General features: G+C 45.9%; 1 protein-coding gene across 16 annotated transcripts in view; it reads left to right on the top strand.

Moving 5' to 3' along the window:
* Positions 1-27,297, top strand: part of DOT1L (DOT1 like histone lysine methyltransferase) — a 77,894-nt gene extending 50,597 nt beyond the window's left edge. For 3 of the 16 annotated variants that reach the window (XM_087769198.1, XM_087769194.1, XM_087769204.1), the window contains 13 exons: positions 553-644; positions 3,545-3,646; positions 4,262-4,399; positions 4,996-5,121; positions 5,940-6,421; positions 6,684-6,807; positions 7,592-7,738; positions 9,135-9,261; positions 10,689-11,302; positions 12,024-12,229; positions 12,984-13,048; positions 13,532-14,503; positions 15,637-27,297. In XM_087769198.1, coding sequence (XP_087625324.1) covers positions 553-644; positions 3,545-3,646; positions 4,262-4,399; positions 4,996-5,121; positions 5,940-6,421; positions 6,684-6,807; positions 7,592-7,738; positions 9,135-9,261; positions 10,689-11,302; positions 12,024-12,229; positions 12,984-13,048; positions 13,532-14,503; positions 15,637-16,226 — 3,785 coding nt within the window. In that variant the 3' untranslated portion in view covers positions 16,227-27,297. Of the gene's footprint in view, positions 1-552; positions 645-3,544; positions 3,647-4,261; positions 4,400-4,995; positions 5,122-5,939; positions 6,422-6,683; positions 6,808-7,591; positions 7,739-9,134; positions 9,262-10,688; positions 11,303-12,023; positions 12,230-12,983; positions 13,049-13,531; positions 14,809-15,636 lie in introns of all 16 variants that reach the window. The other 13 variants (XR_015707305.1, XR_015707302.1, XR_015707301.1 and 10 more) reach the window with 13 other exon arrangements.
* The last annotated feature ends 96 nt before the right edge of the window (positions 27,298-27,393 follow it).

Here is a 27,393-nt window from a genome sequence, read left to right as displayed (position 1 = left end):
AGGAAGGTTTATTGCGTACTAGGAGACTGGAGATAGAAGGACGATGAGAAGCAAGTGCTCCTTGGAGGGCAGAGTAACTGTGGGTGTAGAGCTTGTCATCTGTCTGTATGGAGGTAGGAGGAGTACAGCAAGCCCTGTCTTGTGATGCTGGGAGAATGAGTGCTCCGAGCTCAGGGCTAGTTTTGGCTGTTACAGCTAATCTCTTTTATTATTTCTACTTACAGTGCATTAAAAGCTGTTCAACTCCTCTTTCATCATGCAAACACACCATTAGCACCCATCATCTTCCTCTGCGTTTTTGAATGCGTTGTCATGACTTCCATTCGGGTACCTATTATAAGTAGCTAATGGATCCAAGTGTTCAGCTTGCATCAGAAGACGGATTTTCAGCATGTTCTAAATTGATCTTTAATGGCTTGGTCTGACTTACAGTCCAAATAAAAAGCAAGAGAGAGCAAAGGGGGGAGAGGTGTCAAGGGAGCAAGTAGGGGTAAATAGGAGCATTGCACTTTCTCTCACTTGAAATGTATCACCTCCTTGTTTACTTTGCAGACTCTTTTAAGATCCAGTACATGCAGTTCATGGCTTACATGAAAACACCTCAGTATAAAGCAAGTCTGCAACAGTTACTGGAGCAGGAAAAGGTAGGTGTCCTTTTTAACATTTCTAAACAAAGTTGCCAGACTACCAGATACTTCAGATGCGAGGGAAAAATGCTGGAGATCGAAATTGTGTACAGTTAACAGCAGTGCTGCGCCAGGCCGATTACAAAGACTCTACCAGAGTCATGCTTAGGCTGAATGACTGTACCTGTGGATCTTATTGCTAACTCGGGCAGTCTTTCTGTGCTTAAATTTCCCATCTGCAAACTGGGAGAGATGTACCTCCCCTCTTCCCTCTGGTGCCCCTCCACCTAAGAAGACTCGCTTCAGTATTTCTGTTTTTTCCTCTATTTTGACACGAAGCTGTGTACACCTATGTGGGAAGCTGGTGTCTTGAACCCTGTCCTTTTCTCCCATTTGGGATTGGCAGCTGCTTTTCTTCTCTAAATATCTCATGGGTCACAGGAGCAAGAGGTGGTGGTCAACCTCTTCAGCAGTGTGCACTGCCTGAATGCGTTCCTGCCCTCCACTTAGAGGGGCTTCCCTGCATGGATTCATCCTGCAAGCTTATGGATGCATCCTGCAAGTCAAACTGGTCGTAGATAATTTAATTGTGCTTAATCTAGCTATAGGTTGTAGCAACTTTGAATGAGGATTATCTTGAAAAACACACAGATACTAATTCCTTGGAGCTGAATTTTCTGGTTTTTGACATCCTATTCCTTTCCCACTGTAGGAAAGCCTAAATTAATTGCGTACTCTAGCATCAGGATGCCTCATTAAACTTGAAACAAATTGAAGTATGAGATTAAAAAAACCCCAAACTGTCATCACTGACTTAAGAGACTTAATGAAGCATCCTTAGTATTGATAATCTTAATGTGTTAAGATTACACTGGTGGGCAAAGTGTAAATTTACCAAGTCGTGGGTGGAAATCCATGAAAAGGCAAAGAAAACCCTGCAGCTGTGAAGTGTGGCATTTTTCTCTGCTATGGAGCCGTCTCCCCAGCAGAGGGAGGAGATTTACTGGCTGAACACCTCTTCTTCTTGTATTGCTTTACCTCAATTAATGAATAATTTAATTGCTTTATAAATTAGTCCTGAGGAGAGAGACTGTGCTTGCTACTTCAATGGAGGGAGCTTTCCCCATAGAGCTCAACAATAATCTTTAACTTCTGGCCAATTCCAGCTTTTGGTAGCCCCCGTGGAAGCTTTCCTTTGCCCTGTGGCCTTTGTGAAAGTGTCAGCATAAAGCTGTAGCGTTGTTTCATGGGGTTTTCCATAGTGGGAACCCTTTTTCCAGATGAGAGAGGCTAATTTGTGCCACCCCATTTGTTACTGAGAATTGGTTGATGCTGATGCGGTGTTCATGCAAACCTTTTTTCTATGGTTGTTTCCATTTGTTTTCACAGTCAAACAGCACTTTGAATTTTCAACTTTTTCCTTAAGCAGCATATTTTTCTGCTTGTTCTGTACTTGTCAGGAAAGTCAGCATAAAGTTAATTTATCTCCTTGCACAGAAAATAGCATGAGAAATGATAGCGTGCAAGTATTGTGCTGTACACTGAAAGTATAAATTGAGAGTGTGGCAAAGTAATCCCTCCGTGTTGGTGTCCAACAGCTGTTTCATACTTTAAGACATTAAAATGAGGAATTCAGTATGAAAATATTTTTTAATGGAGTGTTACACTGACAGCATGGCAAGTTAAGCTTCACAAAAGCAGAAGCAGAACTTTGCTGGATGAGGTGCTGTTGTATATTCTGTTTAATGAATCCCTTTTACATGAAGGTTTTTCAAGTACAAGAAAAACATTTCTGTAATACGATTTTAAAATAAACAAGATGCTGTGAGCTGCTAGTTCACCAGATTACCCTTAGATGGAGCTGTCAGCTCCACTGCTTGTAAAGGCTGAATGAAATGACTGATGTTGAAAGCATAAATGATTTTTTCGGCATCACTTGTGGCAGTCCATTTAGCGTTGCAGTGACTCAACTGTTTTCCCAAGTCTTTGGCGTGAGAGGCAACACGAGCTGTATGCCAGGTCCTGTGTTTTCTCACACATGTGGAACTCGCCAGCGCTGCTGCTTCGCTTCACAACATGGATTGCTTGGAAGATCGAGGGGCTTTTCGCCCCGTCCTCCGCTTTTTCTGGAGCGATGTCTCAGTTTCTGCACAATTCCGGTTTGGCCTCAGCAGCAAAAGGTGGAGAAAAGTGTAATCTCCAGAGCCTGCTCTTCTTGCTGCGCTCGTCTTTCAATTGGGAACCGAATAAATGAGACTCTTTAGCCAGTCCTGTCCTTGCCCTTTGCTGCTCACACAGTGCACGACCGTGAAATGAGTAAGCAAGTGTCTGGTTAAGGAATGTTATGGGCAGGAAATGTTCTGCGAGTGGAAGGGTCAGGTGGCCCACTGAAGTAATTTTGGCATTAGAAATACAAGTGGTTTGGCTTATTTATGACTTTCCTCCTACCTCTCCCCCAGTGTATTTTCATTTACTGCGTGTCTTCCATGAATACTGTGTAGGAAAACTCTGAATTGGGACTCTGGAGATTTAAATTCTGTTCCCAGTTTAGTAACAGATTTCATACAGATAATCTTTTCCAGTTCCATTTCTGCTCTGTAGGATGTGATTATTACTATTTCTTTACAATGCACTAGGAGGATAAAAATGAATTTTTAAGACTATCCTGATTATATTTACCCTATAGCAGAAAAAACTACTTAAAAGCTCTTTTCAGCTTGCTTAACTTCACCAGGTGTTGAACACTAACAAACACAGGCTCGCAGAAGTCTGAGACAGAGCTGGAGTAGTTCATACATCTCCCCTCTGAGCTCAGATCCCCTCCCAACTTCCTATACAAACTAGGTGTAAACATCTTACTAAGGTGGACCATGCTGCAGTTGGTGCTAAAAGTGTATTTTCTCTCTTCCCTCTTCCAGGAAAAGAATGCTCAGCTACTGGGGACAGCACAGCAGTTATTCACCCACTGCCAGGCACAGAAAGAGGAAATCAAACGTCTTTTTCAGCAGAAACTTGATGAGGTAGCCCCGATCTGGTGGAAGTGGATGCTTGTTAGTCATCTGCACGCAAACAGTTTTGATAAAAATAAGTAAGACCAGAGTAGTCTCAGGTCTTACTTATTTTTATCAAAAAAGCCTCTGTTTTGCAGCAGATCATGCTAAATAATGTGAAATCTGTATCACTCTTCGGTTATGTTTTATCTCCGTTGTTGAAATTGTTGTGCGCCGCTCTGTATCGAAGGGAAGGGGGTGACAGACCACAGCCACCATGGTATTTTAGTAGAGGATGCATCCCCTGCTGGCTGAACCAACTCTGTGTTGCCAATGCAAGTTCAGAAGCACCGAAGGAAATGCGGTGGCTCTCTACAAAAATAGTGTTCTTCTGACTGGCAAGAAACTAAATGCCAATTTTAAAGTTGAATTGCTGGAACAGCAGCTCCAAGCGAGGTACTTTTGTCCTTCCTCGTTATCCCCTAGCAATGACAAAGTGCCTTGGAGAATGCTGAGGGCCTTCCTGTGAGCCGCATAAGTTCTGCGGATCTCCTCAGTGTCACCTGTGAATGTGACAGTCGTCTGGAATTAGGGTGTCAAGACCTTATTGAATGATCTCTTTCCTTCTCACCCTTCATCTTGTAGTTGGGAGTTAAAGCTCTGACCTACAATGACCTGATTCAGGCTCAGAAGGAAATCTCTGCTCACAATCAGCAACTGAAAGAACAGACGAAACAGCTGGAGAAGGATAACAGCGAACTCAGGAACCAGAGCTTACAGCTGGTGTGTACAATGCTTGTGTCTGAGTAGCAGGGTGATGCTCCCTTTGTGTAGGGAGAACAGGTCATGAGCTGAGGGCTGGCCTTGACTTCAGGGTATCGTAATGAACAAAAAATCGTCCAGCCGCTATAGCTCCTCTGTAACAAGAATGATGGGGGAAACGCTGAGGTGACAGTTGGCTCTGGCCTCAGCTGTGTCGCGTAAACAGCTGTGCACCCGTATATGCACTTGCCGCTGAATCTGGATCTTGCTGGCCAAGACGTTTGTACAGTGCTTGCTTTGTGGTAGCCATAACTCTTGTGTTGTTCATCTTGGTAACTCAAACTGTTAAGGTAGGTGAGGGGGAAATCTGGACGTGGAAGTGGTTAGGGAGGCTGGGTGATAACACTGGTTTTAGAAAAAACACGGCCACCTTCTGCCACATTGTGTTGGTGACCACAGGGCCATTTTGGTGGCATTTGGCTTAAGCTGAGAGGAGTTTTCAACGGGCTAAGCAGCTTCTTGCACATATCCAGCTGAAAGGTGCATGGCTTTCAGCTTGTGCCTTGGGTGAAGTGGTGAAAGTTGTCTTTTGATCTGTTTATCCTGTGTCTTTGCAGCTTAAGGCACGGTGTGAAGAACTGAAGCTGGATTGGTCAACGTTGTCACTGGAGAACTTGCTGAAAGAGAAGCAGGCGTTGAAGAATCAGATTTCTGAGAAACAAAAGCACTGTTTGGAACTGCAGGTAGAGAGCAAGAAACAAACTTGGGGTAGCTCTTGGGCAATGGACCGGTTAAGGGTATTTGACTAAATACGATGTTAAGGGATAAGCTAGGTGGCTGGGTTTTTCCCCCCACCTTTCTCCCCCTACACTCCCCTGGAGACTAATCTTTTTATTAGAGAGTTTTAGTAAACTTGAAGAATAAGGATGTGGATAACTTTTAAAGGAAGTAGATGCTATGACCTGATTCCTTGGTAATGCTGTGGAAGAAGGAATCATGGTTTGTCATGAAATAGAATTAAAAAGCATGACCTGGTGAAAAGAAAGGTCCTGCTTATTTGCATAATGTGTGGCTTCATGATAATGTCTTCTGTGTGCTCTGACTTCTTGATTCAGGAATCAATTCCCACAGAATGTCACTGACCTTAGTGAAAAGAAATGAAACTCCTGTGACTGAAGAATTTCTCTTTCCCTGTGAGATTAGCACTAGAGCTAATCCAGCCCTTTGCTGGATGACTTGACACGGAGTGTCTGTTTCCTTCAATGACTGGCAGTATCGAGTTACTCCATGCTCTATACAAGTTGGAGATATTTTGTGTTTGCTTTCAAGACCTGAAAGGTGCTTTCTTAGAGTCTCTGAGCCATTTCCCTTACCTGCGCCTTTTGGTCTCAAGCTCAGAACAGCACGTTGAAATCTGTTTCTCAAATTGTGGGTCAATTGTTTTGCATTGTTCCCAGAAATGGGGCCACTTTTTTCTGAGAGGCATGTCAAGGCAGAACGCTGTAATGTGAGAGAATTCTTAAGTATGGTCTTTAATCATTGTCCCCCTCTTCATTTCAAGATCAGCATTGTGGAACTTGAGAAAAGTCAAAGACAGCAGGAGCTCATGCAGCTGAAATCGTACACGCCGTCTGATGAGTCACTGTCAGTACAGCTACGCAATAAAAACCATTTGAGCCGTGATCCTGAGGCCGATCACAGCAGGTTCCACCTGGAGCTTGAATGCTCTAAGTTTCCTATGCCCCACATCAACGGCATGAGCCCTGAACTGTCCATGAACGGCCATGCTACACCCTATGAAATTCATAACACTTTTAGCAGGCCCTCTTCCAAGCAGAACACCCCTCAGTACACCACCTCTCACCTGGACCAAGAAATAGTTCCGTGTACCCCAAACCACAGCAGCAGACAGAAGGCAGACAAGATGACAAGCTTGTCCTTACCTGATTATACCAGGTTTTCCCCAGCTAAAATAGCACTGAGGAGACACTTGAATCAAGACCATGCAGTCAATGGAAAAGCAACAACTAATGAGATACAGAGGTGAGAGTGATCATTTCCTGGGATGGGAAAGGAGGGGTAGTCTATTGCTAGTTTTTAATAATGGTCGTTTATTTGGATTGTGGAAAAATATTTTTAAAAGTGGAGTTTTATACACTTGTAAAAGTTTTTTGTCAGGAAAAGCAACAGTGACAGCTGATTGGGTAAATAAGGTGGTACAGTGCCTTGAGTTTGTTACAAGAATTCCTTGCAAAAGAGAAGTCGTTAGCTTTTGTATTCTGACAATCGTACATTTCTGTTCCAGAGCTGACCACGTCAAAGAGAATGGCCTTACATATCCAAGCCCTGGTATTTCAAATGGCATAAAGCTGAGTCCTCAGGAAACTCGGCCCTCTTCCCCAGCGGCCTTACCAATTGCAGGCGAGAAGGTAAGAGATCCGCTGGTGCTCAAGCGCACAGATATTACACCTGGTAGAACAAAGAAAAAGTTGGCCGAACGAGGGAATGCAAGCATGCTCCTTTCTGTGGTCAGCTTGGCATGGAAAACAACACAAAATACAGTAGGTGTGATACAATAAAAAGGAGCTGGCTGGAGAAGGAGAATACTGTGCTCATGAAAGATGTGCTTCCCTCCGAGTTATTCGTTTGCATATGAACTGTGCCAGTAATGCAGTAGGACTTCGTTTTGATCTGGTGCGTGTCTGCTTGAACTTGAAAAGTAGACTCTTTCACGGTTAAAAAAATAAAAATAACAAAAAATTATCCACGTAATTGGTCCAGCCAGGAATCATATTGGTCTCATTTCAGAGAAAGCAGGTGCCCTCCAATAGGGGGTTATCATGGAAATATTTCTGGCTACTACATCTTCTGTGTACAGAGGGCCTCAAGATATGAGTTCTGTCAGATGAGTGCTTTTCACAGAGCTCTAACAAAGATACTAGGAAATGAGCTTGCCTAAGGCATCCTTTTCCTTATGCTTGGGGCCAGCAGTAGCTTTAATTTACATATTTCTGTGCAGTGGGATATTGCTGCCCCAGTAGACTGGTGTTGGTAGCAAAGCTGCTCCATGCATGTCCTGTCTTTGCTATGTAGTCATCACTCTTGATCATGTAATTCTTTAAGGAAAAAAAGGGGGGGGGGGGGAAAGGACGACAAAGTCTTTTCAGTAATAGCATGCAGTTAAGAATATTACTTTCTCTTTTGCGTTTACAGGTTTTGAGAGAGAGAACCTCTGTGAGTAATGGAGAAACTATCACCAGCCTACCTATCAGTATTCCTCTCAGCACAGTGCAGCCCAATAAACTCCCTGTTAGTATCCCTCTGGCCAGCGTAGTCCTACCTAGCCGTGTTGAGAAGGTGGTGAGTAAGGGATTGTCAACACTTTCCATCCCTAACTAAAATCACACTGGGCAGTAATGGGGTGCTGTGCACCAGAATCCTTAGCGGGCTGCTAATCTCGAATGTTCGATGCTTTGGGGGAGGCTGCTGTTGGGATGCATCCTCCTGGCTCTTAGATTTTTACTGTCTTCTGTAGATTTTTACTGTCATTCTGTAGATTTTTACTCTCTTTTGTCTGTGGGGTGGCGGTATTTCAGCCAGGAAGGAAAGTAAAGTACATGCCTCAAGAAATCCTAGTCTTAAACGTCTGGCTGGGTGGAAAAGGCTCAGAGTCTGAGAGTTTGTGGCAGTGAAAGCAGAGAATCACACGTGTCAGTTTGTTCTTAGCCCCTGCCTTCTTACATGACCCTGGGAGACAAATTCTGCCTCAGTTTGGTCATCTCAAAATTGTCTATCTTTATCACATACATGTGTAGGATGAACTTGAATAACGCTTTAAGGCTGTAATACCTCATGTGCAAGTGACTGCTCTGTAGCAGCAGAGAGCAACTAGAGACCATCTCTTTTTGGAATCCTGCTAAGCCCATGCTACTCTCAGTGGCAGAGAAGTTTAAAAAAGCCTGGTCCCATTTCTCACAAATGTTTGTCACAAAAGTGTTACAGCAGAGAACTGAGAAACATTTGCTGCTTTCACATGAGAGCTGTGAATTTAGAATCCATCCACAAATGCCTGCCTTACAATCCCAGATTTGGAAAGCTGGAGTTGTTTCATAGTATTGAATCCATTATCTTTTTCCAGCTGTAGGCTTTTAGTTGTAGCAGAACTACAGTCTGCCCAGCTCCGAGCAGAAGTCGTACGTCCTCAGAGAGAGAGAATGTTACCTCTGGATGGCATCTCTCACTTCAACACGTTGTTTGTTCAGGCTACCATTTCACAATTGTTTGCCTGCTTTAGGAAGACACCCCTTGTTGATCATACCCTCAGACAGTGTACCAGAGAACATAGCCTAAGGGATTTCATGTTCGTTTGGGGTTGTTTTGGGGAACTTCGTGTGCGCAGGCTTGGGGACATGGTACAACCATTTGTTTCTTTTTCCGGCTGCCTGTGAAACAGGCGTTCGTTCTCTGATTGCAGTGCTGTCCTGAGTCTAAACTTTCTGGGACGATGAGCCTGTTCGCCCTCTATCTGCATGGTATCTGTTGTGTGCTGGATACTATTGCAGTACAATTAATCACGGTATTTATTTTTGTCCCATAACATGCAGATCTATGTTTTTGTCAAAACAAGCAAAATCTAGGAGATTTAGGAAGTAGAGCCACTTTCCTTGGTACTACTACTAATGCATGTGAATTTTGTTTAAACTGTTGACTTTTGAGTATGCTTCCTGTACTAAAACGCCTGTTTCTCTCCCCCCAGAGAAGCACACCTAGCCCAGTTCATCAGAGTAGAGACTCATCGACACTTGAAAAGCAGATTGGTGCTAGTTCTCATAATGGCGTAAGCAATGCTGCTGGAAACAAGCCACTGGCTTTGGCTACCTCAGGTAACAGCCTCATCTACGCGAAGGTGTGCTGTCTTGTCGTGACAGCACCCCCAAGTGCATGCATCGGAGTTTTCCGAACGCTTTTTGTCAGGTCGTTCAGGCAGTAGAGTGCTAGAAAAATGTGTGTTTTGTAATGAGACCAAAGAATCATGGATGATAATGTTTTGGGACAGCATGTGCCTACGGCTTGGATGCGTTTTGGCATAAAGTATTGGTTTGATGTGCCTTTACCTGAACTGCAGCACCCCGCAGTGTAAATAAATAATTGCTTTTGTAAATTCTTCTATGTGGATTAAGAGATTCCTACCTCAACAGTGTGGCAAACTGGCAGTGTTGCATAGCTGTGCTGTGAGCTGGTGATCTGGCTTTAAAAGCTTAATTTAACAGGGTGGTGGAGGTTTTTTTTTAATAGCAAAATTAGTTTCTTGATGCAGGTCACAATGGTGCCTCATGAGCAGTTGTAAAGGCACAAGTATCTGGGTAGGAAGAAAGGTCAAACGGGAAGAGGGTACCTTTAAGTGAAGACATTGCTTCTGAACTCACTCATCTGTTGAAATGGTGGCCTTTAGCTATTTGGGATATGGAAATGTTGTGGACCAGGAAAAGTAGGTTCTAGCATACTGAAGCTATTCTACAGCTGATCCCTCATCAGAGAGTGCATTTGTTCGTAATGTTTACCACCTCGAGGGGCTTGTGTTTTTTCTAGCATCTGTTTTGCAAAGAAGGGCTTGGCTGCAGTTTTCTATAAAACCAATGAAGTATTTAAAAAAACCATTGTCATAAAACAATACCATGTTCTCTTCTACCCCTTTCATTTAGACAGCCCAGAGACGAGGCCTTACTAGAGCGCTAAACCCATTTATGATACACCATGAGAAATACCTGTCCAAGCTTCCTCCCGTGCGGCATTCTTCTGCCACAGTTTCCTTGAAGATCCCCTGTCACTCCCTAAGCCACAGCCTTTTGTTTAATTTTGAGAAGGAGGTGGGCTGTATAGATGACACAGTCCCTCCTTTTTTGGGGGAAGGAAAGGGGCTGAATTTGGCCGTCTGTTTCCTTGACAATAGGAAGGAGTTGAGAGTAGAGGAGCCCTGATTTCAAAAGGCACAATAGCTCAAAAGAAACTTACACTTGAATTCCATTTAAAAACCGGGTGGAGCATAGGATGTCTCCATATAACACATGAATTTTCCTGAACTGGCCAAAGAGCAGTGAAAATCATTAACCCTGAACTGAAACCGTCAGCACACAGAGCCACGTTCTCGACTGCGCTGCGTAAAAGGCAGCTGTGCAGTTTCCCATGTAATACCTGGCTGCTGGCTGATCTAACGCACGTAGAGCTGAAACCACTCCCGGTCCTCCCAGAAATCTAGCACTGTGAACTATCACTCAGCAGAAGCAATGATGTATACTTTCCCTTTCAACAGGTTTTTCTTACTCTTCTGGCTCCGTGGCAGTCAATGGAAATCTTACAAACAGCCCAGCCCATCTTAACCATAGTGTTGATCAGGCAGCTCTGGACGACTCTGGGAGTCTGTTTAACTCAGTAGGGTCTCGGAGTTCCACTCCACAACATCCTTTGCTAATGATGCAGCCAAGGAACTCTGGGCAAAACTCCCCTGCTCACCAGCACTCAACAAGCCCCAGGTTAAATGGCACCTCCCAGAGCCTGGTAGGGGTATTGCAATATGCAGATGCTCAGAAGATGTTTGCCGAAGGAACAAAGGGGGATCTTCAGTCTGATGCAGCGTTTTCAGATCCTGAGAACGAGGCCAAGAGAAGAATCATCTTTACAATCTCTCCTAATACAGGACATGTAAAACAATCCCCTTCCAACAAGCACAGTCCTCTGCCCACGAGCGCTCGGCTGGACTGTGGCCAAGCACACGCGCAGGATGGGAAGAAGCGAGGCCGGCGGAAGAGATCCTCTACTGGGAATCTCAGCGGGAACTCCGGGGTCTCCCCTAAACGCAAATCCTTACCTACTGTGTCTGGACTCTTTACGCAACCATCAGGTTCACCGCTCAATATCAACTCCATGGTAAGGGCAAAAATGAAGAGCTCTAGCAAGAGAGAAGGGCCTGGGAAAGCTCTGTGAATTAGAAATAAGCTTCAGCCGTTCTATTCTTTAGCGTACTCTCAGGCTGTTGCAGTGCTAGTTGCTAGAATGGGCGTGAAGACCCTTTGTGAAAGTGGCCCCTCTGAGAGGCGAGAGAATTGCTGAAAAGCTGGTGAACTATTTCTGTATAGGTAGAACATCTTCAAAAAGTTCTTTGCTGTCAGAGCATTAAAAATTAAAAATAATCTCTTCCCTTATGACAAAGACCTTGTTTCTGCAGTGAAGTTGATTTTTAGGCTGTAGGTTAAATATTTTGCAAATAGTTTAAGCTAAGATTGACTAAATAGTATAAGAGTGCCAGAAGCATATGGCATTCTTGCATAATTAAGCCAGCTATACAAGTTGTGTTCATGTGATCCTGCAATGGTAGTTTGGGGGGGGAAGTGATTATCCCATGTCTTCATTTCTGTGTTTAAATGTGAAATCAAAGAATGAAAATTAGATATTTTCCAAATTGTATTCAAGCTTTCATCTGGGGCTCTAATGCAGGATGGTAGAGTATAACAACGGCAGTGCTAGACAAGCAGCTGTTGGCATATCCTAAAGCTGGGCAAGTTAAGCCTGCTTTTAATATCCTTAACAAGATGCCTTGTTTCTAAAGGGGTGCTCTCATCTGTAACTGCTTTCTTTCCTTCTTGCCCAGGTCAATAACATTAACCAGCCTTTAGAAATAACAGCCATTTCCTCTCCTGAAAACTCCCTGAAGAACTCTCCTGTTCCTTACCAGGACAATGACCAGCCCCCGGTACTGAAAAAGGAAAAGCCCATCATTCAGACCAACGGCGTTCATTACTCTCCTCTAACATCAGATGAAGAGCAGGGATCTGAAGATGAGCACAATAGCAGCAGGTGAATACACAGGCATAGGTTTCAGGATGAGATTTCTCTGAGAGCTGATAACGGTGCTCTAAACTGGAGAGGTGTGTTAAGCCTTCTTTGTTCCCTTTGCTTGGAGACTGATTCCATTATGCCAAGCCTCTTACGTGGCTGAAATTGCGAATAGGGAAGGTATTTAGGCAGTAGTACTTGAATGTGGGAACCTACTCTTGCTGCGTTTGCAAGGCTGACAGAGTCTGGCCTGTGAAAGAACTAGCGCGGAAATGATTTCTTTTTACTACGTTGCTTTGTAGGAGTACTGAGGCTTTAACTAAGAATCTGTCTCCCCCTCACTCCCAGTTTCAGCTTGATTCAAAATTCTTCACTTCCTGCCCCAAACTGTTGATGTGTTGCCCTAAAAATTGCGTAGTTTCCCTGCCTGTGGGGTGCAATTTTTTTCTTGTTTAAGGTACTGGAAAAGTAACCACTATAGAAATGTGAGCAACAGCCTACTTCTTGTTGTGAAAGAGCAGCAACAATGAAGTCCTCTGGACATGCACTAATCTTGGCAAAGAGCACAAATTCTGTAATAGCTTCTACTTAAAGTTTGTGGTGGATTTTTTTTATGCTTTTAAGTTCCTTTAGTAACATACAGCTTTCTAGCTGACTTGGCTTTCTATGCTCTAATCAACTGTTAAGACGTGAACACGAGGAAGATAGGTTATGCGAGTAAATGTGCAACAAAAGGTCTGCAATGAGTGCTGTAACCTGTTTATTTTCCCACTAGAATTGAAAGGAAAATTGCAACAATATCGTTGGAAAGCAAATCTCCGCAGAAGACTGTTGAAAATGGTAGGTGTGAGGAATCTTAATTATTTGTTGTAATGGTTGGTCTGGGGAACGGGTGTCTGCCACTGACTGAAGTTGTTCGTCGGAAGCAGGCTTTTCTGTGCTGCTGAGCAGAGTGCAGTTCTGCCGCGGCTTTGCGTAATCGTAATTAAGACAGGTGGCTGATAATTACAGATTTTGGGTCAGTTCTTTCTGTTGTCACAGGTCACCAAAGATCTGACCGATTTTTTTCGCTGGCTCAGGGTCTGGGGAGGGATCTGTAGTACAAAGACTGAGGAAAAAGTAGATCGGCATTCTCAAACTTTTTCAGAGCATTAAACTAAATTTTAAGGACTTTTAGGTGACTTCACAAATATTTCTGCCTTTGGATCAGAAATAGAATTACAGACTGATAAAATGTGGGTGTTGAAAGATAAAACCCTGTTCTTAATGAGCAGATTCAGTGAATGCTGGTTTTTGACACTTACAAATTTTCTTCCAAACTAGGTGGCAGCTTATCTGGGAGGAAACAAGCACAAAGCAACGAGAACATGAATAGCAGTAAATGGAAATCTACTTTTTCACCAATATCTGACATCAACCTGACCAAAACTACAGACAGTCCCTTGCAGTCGGTTTCATCTCTGAGCCAGAATTCGCTGTTTGCCTTCAAGCCGTCCTCTGAGGATAGCCTTGCCATCGACGCCAAGATCACAGCACACACAAGGAAAAGCATTGCCATGCCCTCGTCTGGGGCAGATGGGCTCAGCCCTAGCACAAACTCCACTAACGGATTCACGTACAATGGCGGACTGTCAACTGACATTGGTTTACACAGCTTTATCGATGGTGCTTCTCTTCCACATAAGGCTTCAGACGTGACAACTTCCAACTGTTCCCTGAGTTTCCAGTCGCAGCGAAGCAAAGATGTGGGGATATCGGAAACGAATCCGTTTTTGAACAAGAGGCAACTCGAAGGCCTCAGCGGCACGAAAGGAGAAGACTTAAACCGGTCAGGGGTCAAAGGCAAAGAGATCAGCGAAATAAGCATTCGTACTGGGGGTTCTTCAGAAAAAAACTCTTTGCAGCATAACGGAAAGGTCGGCAAAGGAAGGGACCGAGATGTGGAGTTTAAAAATGGCCACAACCTTTTCATTTCTGCTGCTGTTTCATCTGGTGGCCTTCTGAATGGTAAAAGCCTTTCTACTGCTGTTTCTTCGGCAGGCAACCCAGCATCTTCTGTTCAGACGCACCATCCTTTCCTAAACACTTTGACCACTGGATCACAGTTCCCCCTCGGCCCCATGGCCTTGCAAGCAAACCTCAACTCGGTGACAAATTCCTCAGTATTGCAGTCCTTATTTAATTCAATGCCAGCTGCTGCCAGTCTGGTCCATGTGTCATCAGCTGCAACCAGACTGACTAATTCTCACACTATGGGGAACTTCTCTCCTGGGGTTACAGGTGGAACAGTTGGAGGTAGGCAGAACTCTTTCTCTGGTATAAGACAGGGCCTAAAGGAAAGTCTGACACTGCCTCTCCAGGGGTGAAACCCTTTCATTTCTGCAGGATGTGAAGCAGATCTGTCCCACATAACCAGTCTCCTCTTTCTCTCGGAAATGCTAGGATGAGTTCAGTTCCCCACAGTGAAATCTCATGAGCTTTGTCTACTAGATGAGCTTGTTGTATCACCTTAATGAAAGAATACACCCAGACTTTGTGATTTCATAATGTATGCTTGTTCAGATGTTGCTGTGTTGGAACCAACTTAGGTCCGCCTGCAGGTAAAAGATTTAACTTGTCATGGTACTAAGTTAAGGATCTCTAACTTGTCAACTTGAGTAAAGGTTGAGATTAGGCCTTGAATGGATTTAGCATGATCCAGGAAGAGCAAAACATCAGTGCCTCTTCAGAGGAGATGGTGTTGGGAATTGCGTAGCATTCTGGCTCTTGAATGGACACGAAGAGCGTTTCTTTGCCAGGAAGGGCAATGCCATATGCACCTTGCACTTCTGGGATTCTGCACAGGCTTGGCTTCTGTGGCCCAAACCGGAGACAAGCTGGCAGGACTAGAAGATAGTCTGAACCTGCCATTACTAAATGTCCAAGGCAGTTTTTCTTACCTGTCCATAATCATTCAGGCACCATGTCGGGAAATCCTAACTCTCACATCTCTCAGCACGTAGATTTGCTGGAAATACAATCTCCCCTCTGCTGCCCTGTAAGTGGGAAAGCAGGAGGGTGGGGAGGGAAGAGCAGCAGTTTGAGTCTTCAGATAAACAACTCTAGAGACCACGTAATCTCATCAAAAGTCTACCCGTGGGGTAGAGAACTGACAGTTCTTGGGTCTGACCATTTTTCCTCGTGGCATTTAGAGGTTGGCAGTAGGAAAGGTAAGTGAAATCTTTTGTACCTCCTGGCCTGCACCATTATCTCTCATTGCTTGCTGCCTTCTCATGCTGCATATTTTTGTATGGGGCTGTAACTATTATAATTTTGCTTTTTTCTTTTTTTTTTTTCTTTTTTTTTTGCTGTTTTGTTTTGGTTCTCTTGTCACTTGAGACTGTACAAAGCCCATCTGTTGAAGCTGAGTTTTTCTCTCCTGTTTGCAGGTATTTTTAACCATGCGGTGCCTTCTGCCTCCTCTCCTCATCAATTTGGAGCCAGTTTCAGCAGCAGTGCTGTCTCTAGCAGCACAGTGCTAAGCTTAAACCCTCTGCAGGCTGTTGCCAGCACCTCATCCTCATCCTTTCCACCCCCTTCCTCTAATTTAGTAACATCTAGTGAGACTAGATCTGCTCAGCACCTCAACAGAGCGCCAGTGCAATCTGTTTTCCATTCCCCTCCGCCCCCTCCTAACGTTTCATTGCCCCCACCTCCTCCATTACTTGCTTCTAACTCCGAGCCTGCACTTCTGCAGAACCTGCCATCCATCCCACCTAGCGAAGCTTTTTTGCCATCCTCTTCTGCTGCTTCTGTCCAATCTGCTAACGCTTCTTTGTCTATTAAGCTAGCTTCTCTCCAGCACAAAACCTCCCGCCCCTCCTTTACAGTCCATCACCCACCTCTGCCCCGTTTGGCGCTGGCACAGTCCGCGCCCATGATCACGCAGTCCAACGCAGCTGGCACGTCCGCTATGTGGGTTACACTTGGCATGCAGTCTCCTTATGCTTCGCACCTTTCTGGGGTTAAGCCACGATAAAGAGCTTGCTTAGCTAACAGTTCTTATTTTGTAAGGTAAGGCTAGAGAAAAAAAAAGAGGAGTTTTGTACAAGATGCTGAATGATGCTTCTTCCTTTTCAGAGATAGGTTGGGGATGGGCTCTGTGAAACAGAGAAACCTCTAAAATGTGGGAAGCAAATAATCTGGTTGCAGAGGATGGAGAGTCTTAATGCTCTCTGTTCTGGGAGTCAGGATTTCTCGACAAGGAGTGCTCACAATGGTAACTCTGCTCTGTCTCATCTGACGTGAGGATTATGTTCAGGTTGGGATCACTTCATGAAAATGTTTATTTCTGAAGATCAGTAATCAGGAGGAAATGTCTATTTTTAAGTATGGTTTTATACACTTATTGGAAGTGGTTGTTGCCTATTTTGATTCCCCCCTCCCCTCTTCTTGCCCTCCGACACAGACTGTTGCATCTCCACAAGTCCATGTTTGCATAGCGTTAGGACGCGTGACGGTGCTGCTTTGTGACTGTATGTGGCAATGTGGTGGTCTTGTTTTTACCATAGTCAACAGCTGCTCTAAATAATCATAAAGTTAAAAAATCTCTAGGTTACAAGCTGCAGCTTTGTCTTGGAGAGCAAATGCACTGGTCTTGCATTGCAGTTAATGTGCCCCCTGAATCACTGGAAAACACCACCACAGGTAGCAAAGAAGGGTGGTATTTTATCTGTGCGCTGCAGCTTTATTGGACTTGTCTGCTAGGGCTAACAGTAACCATCAGATGCTGTATGTACGCTCACTTGGCAATCACGGGCTTACTGGGTAGACTGTGAATGAGAACACAGGGAATCTGCAGGGCTAACTGCGGCCCCTGCTTCATAAAGGCTGGGGCCACAGAAGAAAGGAGGGTTTCCAGCGACTGTATGCATTTTACTGAAGCAAGTATTTAAATGCCTTTAGAGCAACTCCGGAATAAAGTGTACCACCACAGAGTTGGGTACTGTTGTTAATGAAAATACTCTGTGGCATCCTGATGTAACAACTTGTGCTTGCGCAGTTAAATCAGTATGTTAGGCCCCAGAGCTTGCTCCGTGCTTTTCTTGTAGGTCTTTGATGTTCTTGCTGTTCACTGATACCAAAGCTACATACAATATATGGTTGAATACTCTTTGCCGCTTATAAAACATATGACTCAATTACAATATACCTGCGAGATTCTTTTGACTGTGCATTGTGTATAGTGTCTTCATCATCAAATTGCTCCACAGACACGAACAAACCCTCATTAGGCTTTTGTGAGGCACGTAAGTATTACCTCCCTCCTCCTATACCAGAAAGCGAGGCTGAGGAAGGATTTTCAGTAATGCGGTCCCCCCGCAGAGACCAACAGTGCGAAGTGGTTACAGAATGGGCTTGAAAGACCCTGAATAGAAACAATTTTACTGGGGAGAAGGGGCGAGGAGGGTTAGGCTTGGGATTTTGTATACGTGAGCAACTCGAGCGAGAGCAGCGTGAAAGCCTTCTGCTGAAGCAGTTGCCTTACCTGGACCTGAGGTCATATTGGGCTAGACTCCATCCCATCAGATGTGATGGTCCCTGTCGCTAAAAGGTTCTAAGCAAAATAGGCAAGGCACAAAAGTGACGTACGGAGAAAGGTAGCTGGATGACAAAGCTGGATTGTGGAGCAAAGGAGCAGAAATAATGCTACTGGGAGATGGTGTATGACGGACGTACCGTAGTTGTGGTCCCGCTCCGTGGGACTCTTGAACGTAGGTCAAATGTTTGAGCAGTTTCATTGACTTTGGTGTGAATACGTGTGCTCAGAGTCCTTGATGAACCAAGGTTGAAATCTGGAATCAAGGGCTAAAATAAACTGCTTTGCTTCTCATAATATTTCTCCCCCAGGGTAATAAAAAATTCAAAGCAGATTAGTGTGTGCTAGAAAAAAGGTCAAGTGCTGAGTGGGGAAATATTTTCCCCACCACCACCCCTTGAGGTCAGTCACAGGAGGACAGAGTTCAATATGGTTACACTGTCAGAAAGCTTTAAAAACTGCAATAGCCGTGAGGGGCCGCGTGTCACTCTCGGAGGCGTCCTTTCTGTCTAATTGCGGTTGGGTCAAGAGTTGCTCCTTCTTTGCTGGCTAGCGAGGTCTTGGAGCAATGTAGAAATGACTGACGCATCTAACACACAGTAGATTTTTGTCTTTTATTTAGATGAGTCTCTTCCTCTCCTCCTGTTGTGCAGGTAACTAGGATTTCTACCTCAACCCAATGTGACCTATGCAAGGACAACGTGGACCAACTTCACTCGGCTTCCACTGAAAGGTGCTCACCTGGCCTGTGCAGGGGTTTCTACTCTCTTACTACTGGACAAAATAAAAACATAAAAAGACCTAAACATCAGAGAAAATATTTACTGTGAATCTGAGTAAAAAAGAAAAAAGAAAAAAAAAAAAGGCAAAAGAAATGCTTAAAGCTCCAGTTTGTATTGTTGATAGTTTAGATAAAGTATTTATCTTTTTTTAAAGTGAAAACAATTTTGACTTATTTTATTCCACCTAGAATCATAAATACAACTTATTATTAAATTCTCTGAATAATAAAGGACTGGCACACCAGCAGAGATGTAAAGAGCCTCCTCTCGGTGCTATTTCATCCGTCAGAACTGTGCCTCTAGTTTGAATCCTTGGTGCTGAATTTGGAGGGTTGACCAATGCCAAACCCAGTTCTCAGAAAGGTCTGCAGTTTATTTATTCAACTTACTCTGTTCATATACCAAAATCCACTGGGTTTGCAGCAGTGTGAGCTACAGAGAATGGCAGTCTTTTATCTAAAGTTTTGTTTTCATTTGAACTGAGCCAGGCGCTCTGTTAACTGGGTGGTTTTTAATTGTGTTCGTTACAAACAAGAACTCAGTCCTCCCCTCTGGAGTGGCAGCTCGAGTAGCTGGGGTGGCCCAGGCGAGCTCAGCCACCGCAGGCACAGTTTCAACAGAAGAAATCCAAGTCCTGCCCCGTTCAAACTACTTCACTGGGCCATTTGCGGTTGCTGGTGGCACTCAAGTCACTGTGAATTTTGGTAGCTAGTCTGGTAACTTGTTTTGGGATGTCATTGGCATATGAACAGGGTGCATAATCACTGGTATTGGTCAGGCCCTTTTTACCAACGTTGGGAAGACTGAACGTAGTGCTTCTGTACTGGTGCAGGTAGCAGACTTTCTCAGCTTGTTGTTTTTGTTCCGAGTACAATGTATTTTGTTAGTAGGGTTTTGATACTTGATTCAGAAATGGCTTAGCCGTGTACATTTATTGACAAAGTGCATTTTGCTTTTGTATTTCTTTGCTTTAAGTAGGTCTAAACGGTAGTTCACAAAAACACCACAATCTAGCTTACCGTGCTGCCACACTATCAAACCGGTGCAGTTAATTGTATTGTGACTTGGTGTTCTGTGTACAGAAAGCGCCGCTCGGAGCAGCGGCTGTATTTTATAGAGATGTGATGAAAAATTATAAATTTCATATACTTTATTTCATTTATTTTTAGAGTGTACAATGCACAGTAAACTTGTAAAAACTTATTTATTCAAGTGCACAAAGTGGGGAGAAGGATGATCTATTAAGTAGAAATCACGCTGGTCTGTAGTTCAGACTGGACCAAGCACCGATAAAAGAAACTACAGTAAAAGAAGGGGAATTGCAACAGCAAAATGACTAGAAGAAAAACGCATTTAGGCTTCGGGAAACCTCGGCCTGCTAGCCCCGGTGCTCTGAGGGGCAGCGCTGACTGCTCTGCGTCAGAGGCACTCACTGTCCTTAAATCCCTCCTAGGCTGCTAGTGCTCCCTAAGGAGCCTCCCACCTCCAGCAATCGGGCTTAGCCTTAGACTTGAGCCCTGCCTTAGTAGCCACCTGACGGAGCATCCCAGGGTCACAAAAAGCTGGGCTGAAGGCATTAGCCTTAACTCCCGCCTCTGTTTTTGAAGCAGGCGAGATACTTCTGCCCTCGTGTGCTCTCTCCTGCTGCCTGGATCCAGGAGGAAGAGTTGTGAGCGCCATGCTGGCCGTGTTCAAGAGAGTGGTGGGGGAGAGGTGCCGTAACAGCTCCTACCCTCTACAGACTTCACTTACGCCCTTTTCTCTGTACCTCATCCCCGGCAATCTTCGTAGAGATTTAGGACAAAGTGCAGTTATTTTGTTGATTGTAAGTGTGTCTTCCATAGGCAGCCTTTGTGCGCAGAAACTGTTGATCTGACTTTGCCTTCTTATTCGCTGGAAAGGGAAGGGATTGATAGCCCTGGAAATTAGGGACACTTTGGAACTGTTTTCTGCTTTGCGTGTGGCAGAGGACTTAACAGCGGTGCGCCCTGCTGAGTTATTAACAGCAAGATGAAAACCTGGAAAAGGGCAAAAATGCTCAGAGGGTGATAGCTGAGAAACATCCAGTAGCTTCTAGTAGAAGCTGTACACAGATTATGTCCTGGAATCCAGGAAGACAATGTAACCCAGATGTTTTGCAGCTGGGAGTTGGGCAGCTCCAGCTTCTTCCAGATCCTTGGGTAACTGGAGGTTGCAGAGCTGCCTTAGCATCCTTCCCAGCAAATGGCAGAGTGCTCAGGTCTTTGAAGGCTTGAAATTGGTAGGCTGTGCCTGAGCAATTGCTGGAGGGGCAGCAGCCTTAATTACATCTCCCCCCTATCATTTATATCCCCGATGAGAGAGATGAGGAAATACAAGTAGAAGCTTTTAATCACTCTGCTTTTATCAGATCCTTTTCTGAAAAGGGACCAAGATACAGTGCTCTTTGGACCTCTCGTGCCCTCCTTCATCTCAAACTGCAGAAGACATCTAGCAAGAGAACTCGGCCACCATCGCTTGTTCTGTATGGGGAGGCTTTCCTTGTGCTCATGCCCGAGGTGCTCACCGGACACTCGCAGAGGTGCCTGTTTGGAGAAGGAACCGACTCGCAGAGCTCTGTCAAACCTGCTGTGCTTTCCAACGCCTGCTCGAGGCCCGTATCGCCCAGCTGGCTCCTGGCACCCCTCCTTGGCCGAAGAGGATGGCCAGATCCTTGTTGTGGGAATGACTTGCTTTGCCCCGAGGTTCACAGCGTTTCAGGAATCGGTGTCTGGGGAGCAAGACAGAACTGTCAGATGTGGTTTAGTGGTGGACTTGGCAGTGTTAGGTTTACCGTTGGACTCGATGATCTTAAAGGTCTTTTCCTACCTAAACGATTCTATGATTCTCTGACCCTTCGGAGCAAAGGGCCTGGGCAAGGAGTTTGTCATCTGCTCTCCGCTGGGTGTTGTGGAAAAGCAAAATCCCCCCTGTCCCTCAGTGTCACCTGCGGTAGAGGGTGCTTTGGTGATCGGTAGTCAGCCGGTGCCTGTTGCAGGACTTGCTCACGAGCAGCCATCGGAGATCGGCAGCACAAGCCCGCTCGCTGTAGCTGAGCACACGGGCGCTGTCAGGATGTTTTCAACTATCCAGCATTTTGGAGTCTGACTCTCCAGCCGTCATCCGGGAAGGCCAAGGGAAACCAGATGCTGACCTAGGAGTAAACGCGTAGTTGGGACGTACTTGAAAGGGATTCAGTCTGCTGGCCAACCTGCTGAGCATCTGCTTCAGCCTCCTGGGGTCTGTTGGGACCGGGCCTTCATCTACCTCTGCATCACCTCAGCACTATCGTTCCCAGTGACCTGATGTTTCCATCTTGGCAGCCCGTGCTGGAGGAGTCTGGAGCTGCTGTGGCCTTGCTAGCGCCTTCCACCCATGCCTGGCACCGTTGGCACCTTCACCTTGCGATGCATTGTGTAATTGCAATGCGTTTCACTTGTGCGGCAGCTCTAATCTAAATCTTTGTAGTAATCCCTGCTGAGCTGCGCTTCAGGAAGATGCCTGATAAGCTAGTGCTTGTAGGGAGCGGTGCGAGATGGGAAGCCAGGCGAGCGCAGGTTTTGGACGGATGTCTTAGTATTGTGTTAGCTGGGAGATGTTGTTGCCAAGAGATTGGTGTTGTCGTCTTCCCCGCTCCCTGATCTTTTATTGCTTTGCCATAATCTTGGGCAAGTTCAACTTGTTTCTCCTCTGTCTGCAAAACAGGGAGAGCATTTACCTTGCTGTAGGGTTGCTGAAGGAACAGCTTTGAGATGTTAGGATCTGATCCATATGGCTACAAGAATAAGACCTTTGTGACCCTACTGTAGGAGTGCTGTGCCAGAGGTCTGAAACCTGTTTTCAATAATTGGAGATACTTCTGAATAATCAAAGCCAAACAGCCAGTTCCAAAAAGGAATTCCTTCTGTGTTACCACATCCTGCCGAGCCCAGTCATTTCGTGGCTGTCATGCATGTTCCTTCTCCTCCACGCCGCTGCTGCCAGCGAGGGACTCATCAGGAAGCTAAAATACATCTTGTAGCACATACATTGCCAAAAAAAAAGGAACTTCCTGAGCGTTGTGCTGAGCAAAACCTGTGCCCCGCTGCTAAATGTCAGCCTTGAGGAACAAGCCTTGCGCGCTCTTCCTTTTTTGGTGATTTGCTACCCCTGGCTCGCGCTTGCCGGGTTCGCTCCACTGAGACCCACCGTGCTGCGAAGCTGGGAGTGCTCCAAAAGCGCTAAACCTAAACTCGCTATTTGCTGTAGATTAGTCATTGAGCAACAATTCTTCCATGAGCCAGGGGTGTCTGGGGCACCCGGCAATCCGATTTCTCTGCTTTTTGTGTAGCCGAGGGAGAAAGTGCGAAAACGTTGCTGGAGGACATGGAGGCTTGGGTTGCTGAAACGGAGCTGGCGTGCAGGATGACGGGACGTCAGGCTGTCCCTGCATCGCCTCTTGGTTTGGTGCAAACGAGGCTGTTTGTTTCCTTAGGGAGGTGTGAATCGGTCTGGACAACCATAATGGTGGGAAGCATCTTCACCTCTCTTCGTTCAGGTTGCGGATGCTATGGGGGGAGGCGAAGGGGAAGCTGCTTTTTGGGGAAGCTGACAACAGGGAGTGCAGCGCGTCCTAGATGTACGTGACATTTAGAGACGGAGCACCATCTCTGACTAGTTTTTTCTAATACGAGGAACTCGTGTCTCCTTGGCCAGACAAACATAGAAATATTTTCTTGTGCTTCCATCTCATGTCCTTCCTTCCTAGTGGCGATAGCTGCTTTATCTTGTAGTATGCAGTTTGTGCTCACCCCGCTGTTTGCTGGGGTTTGGCTTGGCTCTGGGTTGTGAAGCCCGAGTTCCCCCTGTGCCAGGACTTGCTGGTGAGACGGGCACGTGGGGATGAAGGTGAGCTTGCAGGGTCTGTATCTGTGGTTGCTGCCTCCGCTGGAGTCCCCCAGGCAGGATCAAGTTGCATCACTTGATCGTGAAGGGATCTACTAGTCACTGGTTTTGTGAATCAAGAGCTTTCAAATCCCCAAGACTTGACATTCCTCAGCCTGAAACTCACCCAACTGTTGTCACACTCAGTTGCTTCATCTCCAATCCAAGTGTTGAGTAGCTTTTTTCTTTCTTTAGTCAGACTTAACACTCGAGCAAGTAACTTCTCCATTTGAAATCTGCTGAGCAGATGGGTTTCAGGCTTGATAAGCTCTTCCATTGCATCTGAATAACATTTCAAAATGGAACATTGCTTCAGTACTGCTTGGCCATCATGGCTGGTCGGCTCGGTGCAGCGTGGTCTGGTGTGTGGCTGCCTGCCTTCACCCTGCTGGGGACAAGTTTCCTTCTGAGAGGTGTTGGTGACACTTCTTCAACCTCCTTCTTCAGGGGTTGGACTAGATGGCCTTTAAAGCTCCCTTCCAACCCCAACTGTTCTATGATTCTCCGTACAGACACATCTGGGAGAGTCGCTTTTGCCTCAGAAAATAAACGGGGGGGGTGTGAGCGGGAAGGAGGTGGATGTAAGCCAGATCTGCCTCGCCTGCTTTTACTGCAGCGCAGATTCATTCCGAATGCAGTGGGGCTGCAACAGCGCTCGCAGGTCGGCTGCTCCACGCCACGGTGGATTTACTCCCCGTGGTGATGGGGTTCTGCCTCATCCCAGCCTTCCCTGCAGAGGAGGCTGTATCTTCCCCTACTGCTGGGCTTCCCCTTCCAGGAGAAGGTCTCTTGATTTGGAGTAACGAGGCCACGGACAGGCAGCTTGGGGTCGCCTCCAGGGACCTGTGTGGTTTGATTCTTGCTAGGATTGTGTATTTAGAAAGCAGCATCTGCTCCCCCCACCCATTATTTTTCCACTTGGAAGAGAGTCCAAGCAGAGGAGAGGCTGAGCGATTGCGTGGCCGGGGAGAGCACCAGCAGATGCGGAGCTGGTATCTGCAGCGGGGTGGACTTGGCTCTTGTTCAGGTTGGGTTTTGTGGGACACAGAGTCACTGTGAGCACTCTGAGGGCCAGCATGCCGCTTTCATCTCCTCCGAGTTTATTCCGAGGGCCCACCTCTTTGTGACTCCTGCGGATACGCCAGCGGCCCTGGCGCCCGGGCTGCGGGACCTGCGCCCTCGTGGCGCTCCTGCAGCGGGGACTCCCTGGCACGAGGTGTCCCCCGACGGCCGTGTCGCCGTGGGCAGCAGGATGGCTCTGCAGACAGGGGGGTTTGCAGGATCGGCCCTTTACGTTACAAAAGGCTGCTCTGTCAGCCCGCCGTTCCCTGCCTCGCTCGAGGTTTTGCCGCATTGCTGGACGAGGAGACTTCCAGTGCTGGGAGCAGGTTTTCAAGCTGCTGATCAGAGACTCCCCTCCCGGCTCAGACCTCCCCGTGGCCCTTCCTTCCCCGGCCGGGTCTGGAGTTGGTGCTGTTCACCTCCGAGCACTGGTTACAAACACGCGCTTCCCCAGCCCGGGCTCGCCGTCCCTCGCCGGAGCCGGCTGGTGCCCATCACAGGTGCTGCTCGCAGAAGAGCCGCGCGTTAGGACTTGGTAATTTTGTCCTAGCGCCGACGTAAGGTGGCTTTGGTTGATCGAGTCCTATGTAGAACCCATTTGCTTTCTGTGTTGAAATCGGTCCTATTCATACAGGGTATGGAAACCTGAAGATTATTGATGTATTGTTTTTTGTCTTGGAGGGAGTTATCCCAGCTCACACAAGTGGCTCTCTTGAAAAATTCTGCATTTCTTGTTTTGCCTGAGCCAAAAGCATAAAGAGGATTAAGCACTGGGAGCTCCCCGCGATGATTTCTTCAGTTAAGGGATGGCCGTTGTACAGTGGACTGCAAACCAACAAGAGCGTATTTGCAAATCACAGTTTGGGGAGAAGAAACTAGACAGTGTTTTTGTGAACTATCTTTGCAGCACTGAGGAAAAATCACAAGACTTGGATTTTTTGGAAGCACAGCTGTGTAGTCAGTGAATGAGTGGTGCAAGTTTTATGGCTGTTAAAGATTTTTCTTTTTTTCCTACTTTTTTTTGCTCCAACATTTCCGTAGCTTGCATATCAGGTTTTCACTAAAAGATGGATTCCCAGTTTTAAAAATGTTGTTGTGCCATATTTTATTTATCCTTATGCGTTATAAATATATAAATATCTATTTAGACTGAATATTGCAAAAAAAGATGCTATTATTGTGAACTTCAGGGTTTAAACCCGAGACAAAAAAATGGGAAATACTTCTCCAGTATATTTGCTCTTTGCGACCCTCTTTCTGAAGAGGTTTCTTAAGGTTTTAGAGTTTAAAAACAAAATCACATCTTAAAATTCAAAGTTTTACGATGCTAACCCTGAAGTTCTCAAGTTTGGGATCCTTCGGTTTTTTCAAGGTACATCTGATGCTTTTCTGGTGCAGTCAAATCATTCTTGTTTCTGGAGTTCAGGAGGAAAAGGTGGAATGGGTTGATCCATCCTGCTTGGCTTTTTTAACCTATTTTAATCTTTTAAGCGATCAATTTCAAATTAAAAACCAACTTTTTAGGTCTCTGTTCTACTTCAACTTTTTAGGAGTGAGAGCCTGCCCTCGCTGAGTGGGACTTTGATGGGGAAAGCAGTAGATTATGAGGTTGCTGTTGCTCAGGAATTGATTAGTAAACTTTTAACTACTAATAAAAATCCATTTTTCAATGGATTTAAAAAAAAAAACAAACACATTTTCTTAGAACAGTGATATGGGATGTTTCCTAGTGAATAGGAATTAGTTTATATAATTTAGCCTATTAAACCGAATTATTTAAAATTCAAACTTCCCCTAATTTATCTTTTTTGTTGTTGTTTTATTTTTTTTTTTTTTTATACCGGTAAGTTGTCCTGTCATTCCTTTCATTCTTCCATAGAAGTAGCGTGAATTCTTCTGGTGTGTATATATGTATGTATAATATATATATTTCCACCCTGCCTTTCTAATTCTCCACAATGTAAGAGTTAGTTTTTTCTCCCCTCCCTCCACTTAATTTCTTGTGTCTTTACCTTGATTTGTAATTGAAACAATGCTTTGAAGTTTTGTCTTTATATTAAAGTGTATGTATTTTAATACACCGTACTGTTGTGGAGTTTCACTGCTTCAGCAGGACAGGCGGCAGCAGGGGACGGCACCCGCCAGGGCAAGGAGAGGCTCTGGGCCGGCGCGGGCAGGGACGGGCCCCGCGTCCCGAACGAGGCAGCGCGTTGAGCTCCGGCAGAGCTGCGGACAGTTAAGCTCTCGGGGTTTAGCGTGCCGGTGCCGTTACAAACCCGCTGTAGCGACATTTCCCGTTTGAGCCAATAATTTCACTATAATCAGCCAGGCGATGTATTTAAACTTTGGAAGTGACGGCCGTAACGCTTGCTGAGCTAATCCGCTGGAGGATTCTTAGAAGATGAAGGCCCTGAGCACTTGCACAGCGCGTGGAACGCGGGAAGGCTCTGGACAGGGTTTTAGCTGTTGGGAACAGGTTGCAGCAGCAGTCTGACCCAGCTCGTCTTCCCGAACGCGTTTGTCGCTCAAGGTGCTGCCAAGCGCTCGGCTCCGTTAGCAAAAGGCCTCTAAAAATCACATTGTGGAGCCATCCGCAGCTGGCTCCCGAGCAGGCGCCGTGTCGCCTGCTCCTCCTCACCGGACTGCAGGCGCTGGCTCTTCGGTGCAGCTGCTGCTCCTCCACCGTTGATCCCGGCTGCGCCACCTCCTCCAGCGCGGTGCCGAGGCGCGGGGCTGCTGGCGGCCGGGCGAGATGCCCGGTCCCGCCGGGGCTGCGCTGGACCCTGAGCTCGCTGCAGCCGCCCCGTCCCTGGCGGGTTTGG

This window comes from Nipponia nippon, unplaced genomic scaffold (assembly GCF_047370975.1).
Source record: "Nipponia nippon isolate SJK-2023a ecotype South Korea unplaced genomic scaffold, ASM4737097v1 scaffold_31, whole genome shotgun sequence".
NCBI classification, from domain to species: domain Eukaryota; kingdom Metazoa; phylum Chordata; class Aves; order Pelecaniformes; family Threskiornithidae; genus Nipponia; species Nipponia nippon.
This window is presented reverse-complemented; position numbering and strand designations above follow the sequence as displayed.